At 39.3% G+C, this 20014-nt stretch overlaps 1 protein-coding gene across 4 annotated transcripts in view; it reads left to right on the forward strand.

Annotated features, from left to right (window-relative positions):
• Positions 1–20014, forward strand: part of LOC123276004 (disks large-associated protein 5-like) — a 65991-nt gene that overhangs the window by 37126 nt on the left and 8851 nt on the right. For 3 of the 4 annotated variants that reach the window (XR_011505688.1, XM_070516893.1, XM_070516894.1), the window contains 6 exons: positions 2970–3147; positions 8065–8142; positions 9832–10103; positions 10840–10955; positions 11376–14706; positions 19900–19992. Coding sequence is in view for 3 of the 4 variants with exons in the window: in XM_070516893.1 (XP_070372994.1) it covers positions 14692–14706; positions 19900–19992 (108 nt within the window). In the remaining variant the exon portion in view is untranslated. The remainder of the gene's footprint in view (positions 1–2969; positions 3148–8064; positions 8143–9831; positions 10104–10839; positions 10956–11375; positions 14707–19899; positions 19993–20014) is intronic. The other variant, XM_070516892.1, reaches the window with a different exon arrangement.

Raw genomic sequence — 20014 nt, forward strand, 5'->3', positions numbered from 1 at the left:
GGGCATGGACCTACATACATACTGCTCATCAAGCCTGTGGCAGCATCCAGCAAACAAAATAGAGGAAGATTTGGCAACAGATGTTACCTCAGGGGCAATCTTCCACATCAAAAAAAAAAAAAAAAAAACACCTTACCAGAAGAATGGAGTTTTGAAATCCCATTCTAAATAACTTGGTATTTTCTACAACTAAATACTGTCTATTTAAGGTAAAGGCTGTGAAAGTTCCATTCACTTGTGGAGTATTGTAATGCTTTAGGATTCCTACATGGCAGTATGGATAATAAAGTTCTGACTTCTGGAGTTTGAATAAGATAAGTGTTGACAAGATGAATTGATAAGGGACATTAAAATAGAAGTTTTGTAGATAAATGAGGTGTCCAGTTGTTTAAATGTTCACTGCTTCAATTTTGTCATTTTCCAGGACCAGTGAAATATGCAGCATGTACAACATATTGAACGTATTCAAGCTTAATTGATTCTGCAAAAGAGAGGCTTGGGCTAAAATATTTCTTCCAGATTTGTCACTTTTGTGATTCTAAAGGAAAATGAGAGAAAAGAATTGGACAAAAGTGTTGTAGGGTTGTTTTTGTTTTTGAGATGACGTGATCGGTGCAGGTTTGAAGGTCAAAGGAAATGGGTTGGTAGTTGAGGGGGAGAAAGTAAGGAATAACGTGTCTTAGGAGTTGGGAGGAAACGAAAACTGGGCCATAGAATGATATAGGGTGGCCTTTAAAGGAAGAGCTAGACATTTTTTGTCTGAGAAGGTGATATTGCTGCCTATATCAGCTCCTTGCGTCTACTCTAGCCCTCTCAAATACTCCGTTCCTTGACCAAAATCTCTCAAAGGAAAGTCTAACTCTGTCAGTATGCTGTTAAAATAGCCTTTATTTTCCATTTGTGACGGTCTAGAGGTGGCAGTAGGCCTGGCATGTTCCAGAGAAGCAAGTAGGTGAGCGTGGCTAGAGAAGAACGAACAAGGGGGACAGTGCCCGTAGAGCCCCGAGGGCCTTCTTTACGGGGAGACGAGCTTTACTCTGAGTGACATGAGAAGCCATTATTGGATTAGTGTGTTTATAATCTGCTTTATGTTTTAAAGCATCACTTATGGATGGTAGGGTGACCAGCATGGCCTCCAGGAGACCAGCTGGGAGACAACTGCAATAATTTAGCTCATGGTTGACCACAGTGGGAACGGCAACCCTGGGTGGTTTCATTCTGGATATATTTTGAAGTTTGAACCAATAGGATTTCCTAATGGAGTGGATGTAGGTTGATAAAGAAAAGTCAGGTTGGTTCTAAGGGTTTTGGCCTGAGCAACTAAAAAAATGGAGTGGCCATTTACTAAATTGTAAAATACTGAGAGAAGAACCTGCCATCTATAGATGGCAAGTCAGGGTACTGTCTAGTATGGTCTGATGACGTGAAATATAAAGCTGGGCTGTTCTACTGAAGAGGAAGAAATAATTGAGAAACAGCAATGAGGGATCACCCCCCTGGCCCGCTTCAGGCCCAGTGATATGACCTTTTTGGGAGAAGAAATCAGTAAACCACTTGAGAGGACAATATGGGGAGCATTGTCTTCAGGGGAGAGTCAGGTTTCGGTTAAATCAAGAGATGAAGGGAACAGGAACTTCAGGGAAGTTGAGGATATAGGGGTTTCATCGATGATTAACCATTTCATCATCTGAGCTTTTGCATCTTCTGTTCTTTGCCTGGATTATTTCTGTTAAACAACTTTATTCAGGTAGAATTTGCATACCATAAAATTCACCCATTTAAGTAAATGCCCTTTTTTAAGTAAATTTACTGAGTTGTGCAGTCATCTCCCTGGATTATTTTAAACCCTCACCCAGTGGGCAAATGCACTCTCATTCTTCAGAACCCTTCTCTGGTATTCACTCTTCTGACAAGCCTTTCCTGACCTCCCCAGACAGGTTTATACTGATTCTCAATTGTGCATTCTCGTAGTCTTCAATCCATGCTAAACCAAATTGAAACTGTGCTCATCTCCCCCACGATACTGTGAGCCCTTCAGGGGCAGAAATTCTCTTATTCTTACTTCCTAAAAATGTCTGGTACATAGTAGCTGCTCATATTTTTTAAACAAGTTTAAATAAACATGAGAATACATAGTAGAAACCTGAGTTGAGAATCATAGGTGAGAGGTAAGGAATCTGACAACTAGCCTTAATCTCAAAGGAAAAATTGTGTTAGTTACCCCAAAACTTAATGGTTTAAAACAACAAGCATTTATTATTTCATACAGTTTTTGTGGGTCAGGAATTTGGGTGCTGCTCAGCCAGGTGGTTCTGCAGGTTGCAGTCAAGGTGTCATCCAGGGATACCTCTGAAGCTTGACTGAGGCTGGAGGAGCTGTTTCCAAGATGACTCACTCACATGACTGGCAAGTGGATGCTGGCTTTTGGCAGGAGGCCTTAGTTCTTTGTCATGTGGCATCTCCATAGGGCTGCTTGAGTCTCCTTAAGGCTCCACATGGCCACTGACTTCCCCAGCGCAAGTGATATGAGAGAGAGCAGGGCCAAGCTGCACTGTCTTTAATGATACAGTCTTGGAAGCCACACTCCATCATTCCCACACTTTTCTTGGTGACACAGCTCAGCCCTATTCTGTGTGGAGGGGACAACACAAGGGCGTGACTACCAGGAGGTGAGAATTGTTGGAGGTCAGCTTGGAGGTGGGTGATCATAGAAGTTAATTAATTTAAAAGTGAAGTAATGCATGCCTAGTACATGACAAGCTGTTAATATGTGAACAAGAGAAGGCAAAAGGAAGAGAAACTTTAAAAGAATAGGGGTTGAAATGACTTGTGTGGTTAGCGTGCTAAGGAATCAATACGAAGTTACTGAAAGTATTGCTTAGCAGCTGTTGAAGTTAGACAATGGCATATTAGACATTTGGATAACTTTTTATTTGAACGTTTTATATGCTATTTTCCCCCCTGCTTAGGATCAGCGAAGTGTCTCTTCTAAGTGATCAACGAAGACAAATGCTCCGGAAATACCTAGAGGAAAAGCGACTAAAAAAATTAAGAGAGAAACCTCAGCGACAACCATTTATAGTGGGTGTTTATTGACCCAATAAGCCTATTTTTCTTTCATCAGTACCAGCACACCAACCAAAAAAGGTAAATTTAGTATCATAACTTGATATTCGGGAATAGTTCTTAACCAGACTTTTCTTTAAGAGATTATACTTGATCTTAGCCAAGAGGCCAAGAAGCGATTCTTTGAGAGTTTAAATGACTAAAATAACCCTTTCCCTGTAGTCCCTTTATTCACTTAGCTAGTTGGCAGGAGCCGGGAGTGACATCCTAATAGTTCAGAAGATAAAGATCAGGTCTCTCGGTGCAGCCATAGGTAGGTTGACAAGGGATAAAACTAGCAAAGCAGTCAGAGCCGGGCTGGATGGTGAAGGCCGGGTGAAGGATTTGGCGTCCACCCTGTCGGATGCGGAGAGTCAAGAGAGGTTTATACATGAGCTTGTACCATGATCAGATTAATAATTCAGGAAGATTACCCTTGCCTGGAACATCGTAGTCTGGAAGGGGAAGAACTTATAGGTAGGAAGACTGTAGTGAGACTGTCGTGCTAGAATAGATGAGACAGGATAAGGGGACTGGGGCAGTGGGCTTAAAGGAAGAAACAGGTGTGAGACATCTCAGGAGAGAAATTGACGGGGGGGGGACCAAGCAGATGGTGAGGGGTGAAGGAAATTGAAGAGTCGGAGATAAGATGATTCTGAAGATAAATTAGTTTGAGCAACCATATAAATTGTGCTGCTGCTAAAAGAGGTGTGGAAGGCAGAAAAAGGAATATGCCTAAGTGGGTGCATATTGATAATGCTTTTTTTTTAAGCTCATTTGGGCCATCTGGATAACAGGCAGTTGGGAATAAAAATTTGAAAATCAGGACGGAGATCCATGCTGAGTGGTGGATTTAGGATATGATATTGGGAGTATGGATGGGGGTTTAAGCTGTAGGGCTAAATGAGACCACTCCAGTAAAGATATATACATTGTGAAAGAGTAAGGTCTAGAGAGCACCTTCAAGTGGGCAGAAGTCAGGTACCAGTGATAGGTCAGATTGGCAGGAGAGCTAAAACAGGACAGAAGCTGGAGGAGGGGTGATCTAAAGAAGAGAATGATCCATGAGTCAAGAGGGATGAAGTTTGAACACAGGCAGCTGGATTTGTAAATTAGGTAGTCACTGGTGATTTGCTCTTTTCAAGGTAGTCTCTTGTTGGCTGTGTATTCATTCCTGATTTAAATAAGAAGTGAATAACATAAAAGCTCAAGATATCGCCTGTTTTTGTTTGCTTCAGGAATGTCATTGATTTATTTGAGAGACCTTTGATTACTCTGCGTGTGACCTTAGGATAACATGGAAGTGACCAAAAGTAGTAGAATGTAGCTCAAGGTGGAAAGATACAGAAAAATATGGTGTGTATGTGTTCGAGGAGGGCGAGATTGTTTCTGTTTGGAGGAACATCAGAGAAGACCTCTTGGAAGGGGCTGAATTTAATCTGGCTTCTCAAGAGTATGTAAGGCACCAGTCATTGGTCTAAACTGTAAACAGCTATTTACAAAGTGTTATATGTAGGGGGGAAAAAGACACACATTGTTGTGTTAAATAACACGATTCACCAGTAGTTTTTTATTCTACTTAGACGATAGCCATCGCTGAATATTGTTTACATTGTGCCTCATTTCTTCAGCACTAGATCTTCCCTGAGATTTGGAGAAGCAAGTGGCTCCTAATCTAGAGGAGAAGTCTGGTTGTGCTTCTTCAGGAATTTTAGAGTTGATAAATATCTTATCACTTTTAATCAATCCTTCTCTTGCTGGATTTCTTCCTTGCTTTCTGATCAGGTCTCCATTTTCTTATGGACAGAGGACAAGTGCATAATCATTGGATTTGAAGGCAAACTGTCAAAGCTAAGAAAGTAAGCTGTGCAGTATCTTTTCATAAACAGGAGAGAAGAGATCTTAATACTCTAGCCTCTTCATCGACCCCTTCCAAATATTTCCAGTTCATCATATTAACAAGGATTCTAATACCTGGAAAATATAGTATGAAATTTCTCCTTTGTGCTCACTGAGAAATATGAGTACATTTTGAGGCTTTTAAGCATAATTTAAATCAAACCAGAACCAGAAAAGAGAGTAATTTAAGTTAGCAAGTATCTTTTTGGCAAGTATCTTTTTGCCATAAATGAATAAGGGTTAGATGGCTATGGGTAAAATTTAACTTTAAAATGGAAACTTTATTTTGTAATGAGACATGGAAGTAAATTATGGCAGTTCCTTTTTTTAACTTTATCTTCTTTTGATTGTTTTAATGCTGTTCCATCTTGTATGGATTGCCAGGTCAAAGGCCAAAGCCCAAATGGAGCTGACCAGGGTGTAGTTGATAGGAGATAATTGTTACTAAAATGATGAATCGTGCTCCTTTTCTCAGAGTAAGTAAATTCATTTTAAATCTATTATCAGCTTCAATCAGAGTGATTATTTTACTAGAGTTAACAGTACCAAACTCCCTGTTATTGGTATGGTGACATAGAGCAGTTTTGGCTAGATGCTAAGGAAGTACTCACTTGAAATATTCATTGCCAAACATCCCTTATGAGATCTATACCAACTCTGTGTGTCACTCTGTTTGTTTACTGGGCTCTATTATGCATCCATGTCACTATAAAATGCAGATAGGGATATAAAGCACGTGGGGGGGGGATAAACTTATGGGTCTTCAGAACACCATTATGAACAAAGTTAATAGGACGATTACTAAAATAAAGTGAAGTGGGCAAGGAGGTAAATAGCATGTCTCTTTATCAGGTGAGAAGGCTCTGTTTCATGTATTCAATAAATTGAGTCACTGCCATGTTCCCCTAGTCTCTAGGATATAGTAATGAATAAAGCAACCTTCCCTGTTTTCATGGAGCTTACATCTGAGATAGGCAATGAAAAGAAAAATATATAGTATGTGATGGTCATTAGTATTATGCGGGAAATAAAAAAAAAAGAGAAGGCAGATGGGGAGTATTGAAGCTGGTACAGGGTGAGCTTCTGATGGGGCCTCGCTGAGACAGTGGCATTTTGAATGAAGTCTCCAAGGAAGTTGGAGAGTGCACTGTGGGAAGAGTTTTCTATCCAGGAGAAGATTTTTCCAGACAAAATTCAAAAGTTTTGAAGCGAAAACATGCTGGTATATTTAAGGACTCTCAGAAGATTATAGTCAGCTATTTTGAATAGCTTAGGCTATTAGCATTTTCAAAATTCTAGGATTCTACAAAAAGCTTGTAAGGAAATCTATATAATGGAAAACTTTTTTCATCTCATCTTATTTGGGGTGGTGGATTTTTTGCTGGGTCCTTTACAATAGTCAGATTTCAGATGAGGGGTCAAAATACCGATTGACAATGTGGTAATTTGATTCATTAAGCAATTAAATCACGTACCACCTAATCTTTTAAATAGATCATTAATAGGAGTGATGTTCAAGCAACATGATCTGGTCAAAGACAAACTTCTGAAAAGAAAGTGTCCAACGAGAAAAAAGGTAGGGGTGTTAGCAATTATTATAAGCTCTGATGTTGCCGCAACAATGCTTTAGTAATTGCCGAAAGCATTTAATTTCATGGTTCCCGCAGCAGGGCAGCCTGCAATGCCCACGTGCGTGAGAACCACTCGGTCGATGACTCAAAGAGCGAAGCAGACCGCGGGGGCAGGCGCCACCAGTGCAGCCTCCGCGGGAGCAGCCTCCGCCGCGCCGGCCAGGCGAGCGGCGCGAGGTGAGAACTGTTCCTTCATCAGTGGCTGAAGTAGAATGCTCTGGTCCCTGAGGTTTTTCGTGTTCAGTTTTTAAAGTCATCGTGTACGTCTTTGAGTAGGCGAGGAGGAAACGGGAGATTCCAGGTCCCGAAGACAGGTTCAGTGCCCCACCATCCAGTTAGCACACAGTGGGCGCTCAAGCGGTGGAGTATGTGCATCGGTGGGCAGCGCCACAAAGTGAAGATTAATGGCCCCAGTAAATTACAGCCCATTTGTTTGGTGGAATACAGTGTGCCGTTTAAGAACGATCCTGCGAAAGACACTTCATGACATGGTTCAGGGTATATTAAGTGGGCAAAGAAAACAGGTCAAATTCTGAACAGTGTGATCACAATTCTAAAATATGTATGTGACTATGTGAACATAGGAAAAAAACTGGAAAAGCATACCCTGAAGTGTCAGCAGTGATGATTTCTGAATAATGTCATCTTGAGTGATTTTTATTTGTTTATTTTTTGAGGAAGATTAGCCCTGAGCTAACATCTGCCGCTAATCCTCCTGTTTTTTGCTGAGGAAGAGTGGCTCAGAGCTAACATCCGTGCCCATCTTCCTCTGCTTTATATGTGGGACACCCGCCACAGCATGGTTTTGACAAGCAGTGGGTAGGTCTGCACCAGGATCTGAACGCCTGGGCTGCCAAAGCAGCAGTGTGAACTTACCTGCTGCGCAGCGGGGCCTGCCCCTCTGGGGTGATTTTTTTTTTGCATTGTTTTTGTGCTTTTCTTTTCCTGATTTTCTATAATAAATATGCATTTGATAGTCAGAGGCAAAAGGTAAAATACATTAGCACCTTTTGTTTTGAAAACAGATATCCTATACTTGGCAGGAAGTTATATCTGCTTTTATCGTTTTTAAATAGGATATTTTAAAATGACTTTTAATCATAAAATCCTATAAGGCATAGATTCGTATTGTTGCCTTTTTGTCTTTCCCAAATTACCTAGTACTTTTTTATTTTTTTGAGGAAGATTGGCCTTGAGCTAACATCTGTGCCCATCTTCCTCTAGTTTATATGTGGGACACCTGCCACAGCATGGCTTGATAAGCAGTGCATAGGTCCATGCCCAGGATCTGAACCAGCAAACCCTGGGCCACCGAAGTGGAGTGTATGAACTCAGCTGCTATGCCACCGGACCGGCTCCTTACCTAGTACTTTTAATGCAGAATTTTCTATCTAGTCAAAATGGATCTGTTATGTCATTTTTATTTTAGATAATGAAACAGAAAGAAAAGTACCCAATCAAGGAAGGCGTGCCGAAAAGATCGAAGAAGAACCAGGCAAGGTAGAGTGTAAGTATCTGTTTATTTCTAGACATTTGGAAAATCTCATTGCGATTTTCATGAAGCTGAAATTAAGCTTACAGAACTGCTTCAAGAGGGTAACCTCCACGTGTGTGAAAACCTCTTGAAGCACAAGGAAGCATCAAGAGGGTTTACTGTTAGGGTTTATGAGGTGTCTCATCTTCAAAACCTTATAGGTAGAGAATGTGTAGTTTGGTTAACAGAAGAGAGAAAATAAAAACACAGCTGACGGAAACCTTTATGTGAGCATCGGCTAGGAGACGGGTGCAGTGGGTGAAATGCGTTGACTCTGGATTCAGCTAGGCCTGAGTTTGCCTATTGTCTCACTTCCAATTGGCTATATAATCTTGGGGAAGTTATGAGTTTGATCTCCCAGCTGTAACATGTAATATCTACACAGAGTAGTTTCAAGAATTAAATCACCTGACGTTTCTGACAGCATCTAGCGTAGTGCCTGGTAGAGTCTTCAAAAAGAGCCACCATTTCAAGGACCCCGTCCCTTAATTTATAATCCATGCTACAATTCCTTAGCCTTAAAAAAAAAAAAAAAAAACAAGGTTATGCCAAAGCGTAAGAAACCTGGCTAGACTCTTACCAAAAATCAGACATAGATCCTCCAAGGAAGGCAGTACAGGGTGATCTTCACAGGCGAGCAGCTGGACCTCACAGCTCCTCCCTCAAGGTTGGTTTTCTCCTTAAGGATTATCGCTAGTGTCTACCTTTGCAGCCACACAGGCCTCAGGGACAGTGTTACCCTTAAACTCTCGTCCGAGTAGAAATACTCTGCTTTCAATTCATATCTCATTAAAACTCAGAAACGTAGAAACCTCTAAAAATTCTGTTGAAATGGGTGGGTTAAATTGGCAAAGGTGGTCGAAAGGTACAAACTCCCAGTTATAAAATAAGTAAGTAGAGAATGTAATGTACTGCATGGTGACTACAGTTAATAATGTTGTATATTTGAAAGTTGCTAAGAGTAGATCTTAAAAGATCACAAGAAAACAAAATTCGTAACTGTGCATGGTGATGGATGTTAACTAAACTTACTGGGGTGATCACTGCACAATATACAAATATTGAATCATTATGTTGTATACCTGAAACTAATGTAATGTTGTATGCCAATTACATTGCAGTAAAAAAATACCAAATAACAAATTGACTTGAAAAAGAAAATACGCTTCACATTTTATATGGTTAATCTTACTGTGTCACATTGAAAAATGGTTTGGCTCATATGATAAAGTTATTTATAATAATCCAAAGTTATTAAAAAAAGGATTTTGTCCTTGACAATAGTAGTAATCCAATAAACATTGGATTTCTGATTCTCAAACCTTTGTAATTATCAACATAATTTAAGTAAAAAGATATGTATTTGTTAGGTGAGTGAATTTTTCCACCTTAGTTTTCACATATTTTAATTTTTGGTAATACCTAAAACCTATTATATAGTTTTTTTTAATATGGATTGGTTCTCCCTCTTTCTGGACCATAGCAATGGTTTATGTAGCTGGTCTTCTGACTCCATGTAAACATTTAATTGTATTTGTTTTTGTTTCTTAAATTATGTACATGGGACATATCTCTTAACTTTCACACTTTCGGGCCTAAAACATTGGGGGAATATATCCCCAGAAGAGAGACTCTCACTCTGTTCTGTTTATTCACATCCAGGTCGTTTCTTTTAAAGTTGATAGTGAAGTAAATACTTTGGAATCAGAAATCAGTGTGACAAACGGAAGGGATCCAGATGGAGTCTTATCAAAAGTGGAAACGTTACTTAAGACAAATCCTGCAAAAATGAAAGGGAGGCCATCCTTCGCACCAGTAGATTTTCTGTTTCGGCCGCCAGATGGTCTGAAGAGCTGTGATGTAACACCTAGGACTCCAACAAGTACCGCTACTTTGACAGCCAGTTACAGCTGCATCTCTTTAAAAACAGAAGTGTAAGAATGAGATGTTATTAATGAATTCCTTGCTGAGATGCATGATGAATGCCTTTCTTAGATTTGGCCTGTGCTTTTTAAGTTATTTAGTTAGTAAACTATGTTCATTATAAATCATGAAAATTTGACCTTTCCAAAAAATTTTTCAGAAGGCTACAATAATGTATTTGACAGGTTTGATATTTTCTGTGCATTATTATTTTCATGATTCAATTTGATTTTTTTTTGCTTTTAAGAAGTGACTTAATTGTAACACTTAGAAATAAATTTTTAGAAAGAAGAAATTGCTATACTGTAGTTCAGACATGGTTTGGATTTTTTTGTTTGTCTTTTTTTTACTGAGTATTACTTTATAAAAGCTATCTCAAAAGACAAAATGATTAACCTGTAAAGTGGGGAGAAAAAATCAGTTTGAATCTTTAAAAGAAATGGCAAGGTTGCTTTCCAAAGGCCGGCTGGTGGCAGATTGACTGGGAACTGCTCTGCGGCATCTGAGACTCCTAAGTGTGTTCGTCCAGTTGAGAGGTCTTCGCATCTGTGGATCTCATCGCAGGGAGCAGAGACGGGCCTTCCCACTGGAGGTGTTTACGGTTTTCCCCTCCAGATTAGACACGTTTTAAAAAACAAACATATTTCTATTTTATCCCATGTTTTTAAAAAACAACATAATTTTGAAATCCTTCAATGAGATATATGGGGTTCATGTTTCATGAAGTGTATTTTTGCTCTTGTTTAGTGATGAGGCTCCAGAAGTAACAAAAGAAATGTTGGCACGCAAAAGTAAAACTTCAGTACATTAAGATTCCGATGAATTACGACGTCCTTTGAGTTCTCTGACAGTTGAGAGCACAGGTATGGTATTTTCATGAATTTTTTACTTGTTTCTCTGGGTTATGATTTATCAGAGATCATTTCGAGCCCTTTTCACCATATGTCTCACCATGTAGCTCAGGGTGTGATCTCAGGGTCAGAAGAAACGGAAAAGCATGGGGAGGGCTATCTGGAGACAGAGCTGGAATGAGGACTACAGACTGAGAGGGGCACCGAAATGTAAATTTGAAGAGATGAAGAACATTGAGCGACACTGTAAAAGGAGATCTGATGAATGAAATCATGGAAGCAGAAATAAAATTTTATTTAAATTTTAAATTTATTTAAAAATTTCAATTTCAATGTTGAAAAAATTGAAGGATTTAAGGAATTTGTCTTGTGGGGGATGTCATAGGAGTTGCTGCTTTGAAATGTATATGTAATGTTTTCTTTAATCTATAGATCGTGTCTTAAATAAAAATGAAACTACTACTGAAAATTTACGTTGCTTTCCAATAAAAGAAGTCCCAACACTTGAAATAGATGAGGATCAGACATCTCAGCAGCGACATGTGCTGCATTTCAGGTCTGTGCATTTGTTCCCAGTGTAAGCATTTTGTATTAATGTCTAGACATTTAAAACCAAAATTAAACTATTTTAACCTTAATATAATACGTAGATGAATTAGGAGGAAACTGACATTGAGTGATTTTTATTTATCTTTTAAATTAAATTTTTTTCAATGGCTAGTACATTCTTGTGGTTCCTAACTTAAAAGATAGAAAGAGGTACAAGTGAGAAACCCTTTTTCCAACTGTGCTCCCAACCCTACAGTTCGAACCTTCCACAGAGGCAAGTGTTACTCATTTCTTGTGAATTTTTCCAGAGATACATAATGCATATGTAGATAAACATTTTTTAAATGTAAACAGTAGTATACTATTCTCTTTTCATTTAATGTTAAATGGAGGAGATATTCCATTTTAGTACCTTAAGAACTTTCTCATGCTGTTTTTTTGTGTGTTTTAATGGCCGCATAGTATCCAATTGTATGGATACACCACGATTTACTTAGTAGGCCCCTATTCTGGTTGTTTCCATTGAGTTCAGTCTGGTAGTATTACTGTCAAGCCTGCAAAGAACAAGCTTGGATGCTTTTCAATCCTCTCCTGTGCAAATAAATAAAGACCTCAATTTACATTCCCTCAGCAAAATATGGGAGTTCCTATTTTATCATACCTTTTCTTTTTCTCAAACAAAGAAACTAAGTTAATGTTTATTTTGTAAAAGAAGGATAGAGGGAGATGATTGGAGGCTCCTTGGCCCACTAAATCATGAAATAGGATTATGTTTCTCCAACTATGAAGACTGAAAATTAGAGTTCCTGTTTGGGAACCTAAATGCCATGTCAGCTAAATGCCTTGGTCACAGCTCAGAGGACTGCATCTGGAGAAAGGCCCCAACACTCCACATCACACAGGAAATGATGACATACTATGTCCTTTAGTGCATGTAGCAAGAAAATTCTCACACCTTTTCCAATGCAGTCCTAACCACTTTTTTGGTCTTTGACAATCAAATAGAGGAGAAATATTACCTTCCTATAGTTTTAATACTCATTTGTTCTATCCTGAATGAGTATATTTCAGAGCCACTTCAGTTGTTTGTAGAACATAAGGTTTTACGATTGTAAGGGATTTTAAAGATGAGCTAGTCCACTGTGTTGCTGGACTGAGACATTGAGATAATAAGCAATTTACCCAACTAAATAATGTCGGATCTAAGCCAAGTCTCCTCTCTCATTAATTAAGTTCTCATTAGATATAAACAGCTAAATTTTTCTTCTAAGAAAAAAACTATCCTCAGTTTCTCCTGCTAAGATGCTTTTTATAAAGAGACAGATTCAATTTATCTTGGGCCGGGGTTTCTCGCCTGGCACTACTGACACTCAGATTGGATAATTGTTGTTGTGGGGCCGTCCTCTGCATCACAGGATGTTGTGTAACATCCCAGACCAGTAGCACTCCTCTGGTTTGTGACAAAGGTGCTCTAGACACTGCCAGATGTCCCCTGGGGGGCAAAATTGACCCGTGTTGAGAACTACTGCGCTTCGACAAGCAAAACCTACTGATTAGAATCTGTGAGGCCCTGACACTGTAATTCCAGACTTACAGGGTTTAGCTTCAACTTACTCTGGGGAGTTGGGTTGGTCTTAGTTCCATGGGCAATACCAGAACCAAAGACAGAACTCAGGCATGTCTGGTTCTTTCTGTTTCATCTGTGATAAATAAGAACAGAAAGAACTAGAAATATTAGCTTGGAGAGTGGCTCTTGGCATTAACCATCCACATAAGTTTTAGGTGTAGAAAGATGGACATATATAGGATATCAACTTGTATTTATGGATTTTAATATATCACAGTTCATAAAATAAGCATCAGCTCTGGAAAATTACTATTGTACAAGTGTCATTGCTAATACTTAGATATTAGTTTGAGAAACATTTGTAAAACTGAAACATATGTCATAATTTTAGAAAGATTCTCCGATATGAAAGAGAGGAATTAATACTGACCGACTGCCTTGAGTGGGAAAGGAAGCTTGAAGCATATATTCCAAATAAAGGGGAGGGAACATTTATGTTTTTTGTCTTAGCTTTGTTTATTTTATTTATGTATGTATTTAGGAAGATCGGCCCTGAGCTAACATCTGTTGCCAGTCTTCCTCCTTTTTTTCCCTCTCCCCAAAGCCCCGACATATAGCTGTATATCCTAGTTGTAGGTCATTCTAGTTCTTCTGTGTGGGATGCCACCACAGCATGGCCTGATGAGCGGTGTGTAGGTCTGTGCCCAGGATCTGAACCAGCGAACCCTGGGCCGCTCAAGGTGAGTGCATGGACCCAACCACTTGGCCACCAGGCTGGCTCCGCATTGTTTGTTTTAATATGTTTACATTTAGCTGAAACAAAAATCTAGTGTTGCTGAACTTTATAGTTTTGTTATTCAAAATAGCAAGAATTTTCATATCTCAACATATGTTCACTAGTATCTCTGTGCTAAAATGGTAGATGACTTATAAGGTGTAAGCAATTAGAATGTTAGCCATCATTCCTGGGAGTCAAATGTTTGCCTATTTTATTATTAGATTTTTTTATGACTTTTTGAGTGACATCTATATCTAGTATTGTTTAATTATGCAAAATATTTTCTGAATGAAAATGACCTAAATAAATATGGAACAAATTTTCTGATATTTCCTTAATCTTATTTGGAGAAGCTTTTTAGAAAAAATCACTTGTGTGCCGTGTGAAGTCCTTAGATGCTGATGTACAGTGAGTTGTTTGAGGTTGAATTCTTATAAAGTACAAGGTGAGCAGAATCCTGTTTACTATGTAGCAACATATATGAGAATGAATATGGCTACGTTTTAGTGGGAACAGAAGCAGACAGTTAATGCTCAGTATTTGTATGACAAAGTTTTGTAGTCAATGTTTTTTTGTTTTGCTTTAAGGTAAGAGTTTGATTCTGGAAGCCCCAGGATAATTGGGGTGAGGTCGTCTTATCAGCTGGCTGACTTGCAACCAAGGTCCTGTTTTGTTCTCTAGCTTTTAAAAATCTCATCTTTCCCTTAGCAGAAGATCTTATTCCCCTCGCAGTTGGTCAAAAAAGACTCCTTAAGGCAGAAATATTCAAACAGTTTGAAGAACTGGTGGACAATTTGGAATACAAACAAAGCGAAAAGAATACCACCTGTGCAGACCTGGATGGATTCTGGGACATGGCCAGCTTTCAGGTTTGTGGTCAGGATTTGGAATGGATTAACTTTCGAGTAGCATGTTTTTGGAAGTGAGGCAACAGTAGTAAAATGGGAGTAGTAGAGGCTGCTTAGGTATCTGTAGTATTAAATGAGATATTAGCCCCTTTACAAACTGTAAAGCACTGTCTAAATTTTATGGCTGCTGTCCCCTCCTCCCGCATACTGTCAGGATAATTTCTATCAGGGTTGGAAATTGAGATTCTATTCAGCTGTTGCCTAGTCTGTGATTATTCCACATGTGAGAAAATGAGGACGGGTCTTCAGTAGCTGGGTCCATCCAGCAGTTATTGTCCCTGCTGTGTGCCAGGCATTGGACGAGGAGCTGACAAATAAGGCACATTCTCTACCCCAGAGGAGTTTATAGTTTTATCAGAGTCAGACATAGCACGTCATTCCAATCTGGTGTAGAAAGTGCTGATAGAGGCAGTTACTAGGAAGATCAGTGAAGGTTGGGAGGAGATGACACTTTCTGGCTTTTTGAGCTTATTTTAGAAATAAGCATATAAAATACTATTTCAAGAACCAGTGGCCAAGAACTGTGAGACATTTGCAGACAGCCCGAAACCTGGAAGAAGGAGCCGCAGCAGCACAGGAAGGAAGCTGTCTGGATGAGGCCGTGGGCTGATCCAGGAGAAGGAACTTTAAAAGCAAGTGTTAATATGCTCAAAGAGACCAGGCATTTTTTCTGCCAAATAAGAACAGCTATGAAAAAAAGAACATTCAGAGAACGACAACAAGAGCTCTTTGAAGTTAAAAACTATAAGAGCAGAAATGTAAGATTCACTAGAAAGATGGAATATGAAGCTGAGATCTCCCATAAATTAGAGCAAAAAGAGAGAGAAAATAGGAGAGACTAGATAAGAATATTAAGGGGACCAGTCTAGGAAGTATAATATCCAAATAATAGGAATTCCAGAAAAAGAGAACAGAAAAAATAGCGGAGAGGAAATGATCAATGAAATAGTTTGACATTTTTCGAGAAGTGGAGGTCCTGAATTCCAGATTGAAGGAGCCCATTGAGTGCCTAGCACTGTGAGTCAGAGTAGACGCACACCAATGCACAATGAAATATAATTGTACAACTCTTGGGATGAGGAGAGACATCTAGAAACTTCCAGAGAGCAAAACAAGTTTCATCCAAAGGGTCAAGAATCAGAATAGCCCTAGATTTCTCAACATCGACATCGAAAGCTGGGAGAACAATGGCCTCAAACTTCTCAGGGACAAGAGCACTCAGCCTGGCGTTGTATACCCAGCCAGTCACGCTTGAGGGTGGAAAGGCATGTTTCAGACACACACAGTCTGAAACTTTACCTCCCATGCACCCTTTCTCAGGAAATTGAAAACGGCCCTCACAAAAATGAGGGAGTAAGCCAAGAAAGGGGAAGGAGCTGGGACAGATCCCCAAAAAGTCTAAGGGAATTGTGGCTGAGGTGAGTAAAGAGGGTGGGCAGCGGGCTTAGGAAGCAGCCGTTCAGTTCAGACTGGAGCAGGAGGCTGGGGCTCGGCAAGATGCTGTCTCTGAGGCTGAACGGAATAGAATACCCGATTGGTTCGCTTTTCTAGTTGTATTAAGAGGGGATTTATACACACTGTGCCGACTTTAGAGGCAAATTGATGATAGATACATTAAAAAACTAAGCAAACAAAAAGCAAAGCAATGATGAAGTCTAGAGAAAAATGTGAAGAAACACAATATCCTGGTAATTATATGGCCCAGAAGTGAATAGTGTTTATGGAGTCAGAATAATGTCAGCATTACTTTATGACCAGTTGACATAATAATGAGTTGGTTCACTAGCATCCTTCAATGGTGACCAAATAATTTTGTCTTTCTTAGTATCATAATTATTTTATGGATTTAAAAGTATTTGTGTTGGCATCGTTTACAGTCATTATCTTTAGTGATGCTCATTTCCCAGCTTTGGCCAGTGGGAGCCTCTTCAAATTGGCTCCTGGGGCTTTTATTTATTTTGGAGCTGTACTGAGAATAAATAATCTACGTATTATAAAATTTGCCCATTCTAAGTGTAAAAGTCAATGATGTTTAGTAAATTTACAGAGTTGTGCAACCATCGCTGCAATCCAAACTTAGAACATTTTCATCACCACAGAAAGATGTCTCTTGCCTGTTTTCAGTCAGTTCCCATTGCCACTCCCAGTCCCAAGCAACCACGAGTCTCCTTACTGTCTCTGTAGATTTGCCTTTTCCGAACGTTTCATTCTCAGTAGAATCACCCAATATGTGGTCTTTTGTATGTGGCTTCTTTCCCTCGGCGTGGTGTCTCTGCGGTTCCTCCGTGTTGCAGGGCATGCCTGTACTTTGTTCCTTTCATGGCTGAGTAGCATTTCATGGAGACATCACTCTTTATTCTCCAGTTGACGGACATATAGGCTGTTTCCACTATTTCACAATTACGAATAATCTATGAATATTCACTTACAAATCTTCATATGGGCATGTTTTCTTTCGCTTGGGAAGATATGGCTGGATCATGTGGTAGATTTGTGTTTAACTTTTTAAGAAACTGCCAAACTGCTTTCCAAAGTGATTACACCCTTTCATGTGCCCAACAGGGGTGTGTGAGAGCTCCTGTTGCTCCACATCCTCACCAGTGCTTGCTCCTGTCTCTCTCAGTAGAGCCATCCTGTGGGGTTTGAACTGTCTTATTGTAGATTTGATTCGTGTTTCCCTAATGAGTAATGATGATCATCATCTTTTCATGTGCTTATTAGACATTCATATGTCTTCTTCGGTGAAATATCTATTCAAATCTTTTTGCCCATTTTTAATTGGGTTTGTCTTTTTATTATTGAGTTGTAAGTGTTCTTTGTATATTCTGGATACAAGTCCTTTATCAGAAATATTTGCAAATATTTCCTCCCAGTGTGTGGCTTGTTCTTTAGTTTTCTTAGTGGTATCTTTTGAAATGCAGATGTTTTTAATTTTGATGAAGTTCAGTTTATCAATTTTTTTTAATGTTGTGATTTTGGCATTATTTCCAAGAACTCTTTTTGCCTAACCATAGGTCACAAAGATTTTATCTTATATTTTCTTCTGAAAGTTTTATCTCTTTCACTTAGGTCTGTGCCCATTTGGAATTCATTTTTTTTAAAAATTAAGTTGTGATCAATTAATTTTGCTAGGAAAGGTTTGCCCTGAGCAAATCTGTTGCCAGTCTTCCTCTCTTTTTTCTCCTCCCCAAAGCCCCGGTACATAATTGTATATTCTAGTTGTAAGACCTACTAGTTCTTCTGTGTGAGCTGCCACCACAGCATGGCTACTACTAGGCAAGTGGTGTGGTTCCACACCTGGGAACCGAACCTGGGCTGCCAAAGCAGAGCATACCGAACTTTGACCAGGGCTGGCTCTGGAGTTCATTTTTGTGTATGGTGTAGGAAAGAGGCCAAATTCATGTTTTTTCTTGCAGATATCCACTTTTCCCAGTACTGTTTGTTGAAAAAAACTATCCTTTCCTCATTGAATTGCATTGGCACTTTTGTTAAAAATCAATTAGTCATAAGTGTAATCCTGAGTCTTTTTGACATTTAATTTTTTAGAGAGAGGGAGATTGAGAGTACCTATTTGTATAAATGCATAGTACGGAGACTCAAAGCATATTTACCCAACTGTTGACAGTGGTTACCACTTGGAGGAGATTGGAAATACCAGAAGGATGGGGATCATATATTACCATCCTCCTAGTATGTATATTATTTGAATCCTTTAAAATGAGATTGTGTCAGGGTCAGCCTAGTGGTATAGTGGTTCAATTTGGCACACTCCACTTCATTGGCCCAGGGTTTGCGGGTTCTGATTCCAGGCATGGACCTACACCATTCATCAAGCCATGCTGTGGCGGTGACCCACATACAAAATAGAGGAAGATTGGGACAGATGTTAGCTCAGGGCTAGGCTTCCTCAAGCAAAAAAGAGGATTGGTAACACATGTTAGGTTAGAGCCGATCTTCCTCACCAAAAAAATAAAAATAAAATGAGATTGCATCAAGAGAAAGAGAAGGCAAGCTACAGACTGGGGGAAAATTTTGCAAAAGACCTATCTGATAAAGGACTGTTTTCTAAAATATACAAAGAACTCTTAAAACTCAACAATGATGAAACAAACAACCTGATTAAAAAAATGGGCAAAAGGGGGCTGGCCCAGTGGCCAAGTGGTTAAGTTTGCGCACTCCACTGCAGGCATCCCAGTGTTTCGTCGGTTCGAGTCCTGGGCATGGACACGGCACTGCTCATCAAACCATGCTGAGGCGGCATCCCACACACCCCTACTAGAAGGACCCACAACGAAGAATATGCAACTATGTACCAGGGGACTTTGGGGAGAAAAAGGAAAAAAATAAAATCTTTAAAAAAAAATGGGCAAAAGACCTGAACAGACACTTGATCAAAGAAGACAGATGAATGGCGAGTAAGTGTATGAAAAGATAAGATGCTCAACATCATATGCCCTTAGAGAATTGCCAGTTAAAAGTACGATGAGACACCAGTACACACTCATTAGAATGGCAAAGATCCAAACCGCTGACAGCACCGGATGCTGGTGAGGATGTGGAGCAACAGGAGCGCTCATTCATCACTGGTGGGGGTGCAAAATGGAGCAGCCACTTTGGAAGACAGTTTGGCAGTTTCTTACAAAACTAAACAGAGTCTTACCATATGATGCTGCAGTCACGCTCCTTGGTGTTTACCCAAATGAGCTGAAAACCTGTGTCCACACAAACATGTGCACACAAAAGTTTATAGCGGCTTTGTTCATAATTGCCAAGACTTGGAAGCAACGAATATGCTCCTCGGTAGGAGAAGGGATAAATAAACTGTAAAAAAAAAAAAACAACAAGAACAACAAAAGGGAGAGAGATTGTGTTCACACTGTATAATTTAGGATATCTCTCCTACCATTTTAGTCATCAAAATAATTTAGGAGAGTTATTCACATATGACATCCTTTATGTAGATTTTTGAGGTTTATAACATAAAATAACAATGAGCAATTTTACCATAAGAAGTGATTTGAATACTAAATTGAAAACGACAGTCTAAATTTATGTCACCAGTCCCAGTCGTCAATTTTTTGGAAACTTTTGTTCATTAGTTTGTGAATTTAATATGGTTAGCATTAATCTGATAAACTTGTGCTTTATTAACAGATACAGGATCTGCGCCACAAATTCAACAGTCTCACCAAACTTGAGGAGTGTGGATGGGAGAAAGCCTGCAGTACGAGCAAAGATGTGTTTCAGGTAAATTTGTGGATTTCTAATA

This window comes from Equus asinus, chromosome 9, assembly GCF_041296235.1.
Source record: "Equus asinus isolate D_3611 breed Donkey chromosome 9, EquAss-T2T_v2, whole genome shotgun sequence".
Taxonomy (NCBI): Eukaryota; Metazoa; Chordata; class Mammalia; order Perissodactyla; family Equidae; genus Equus; species Equus asinus.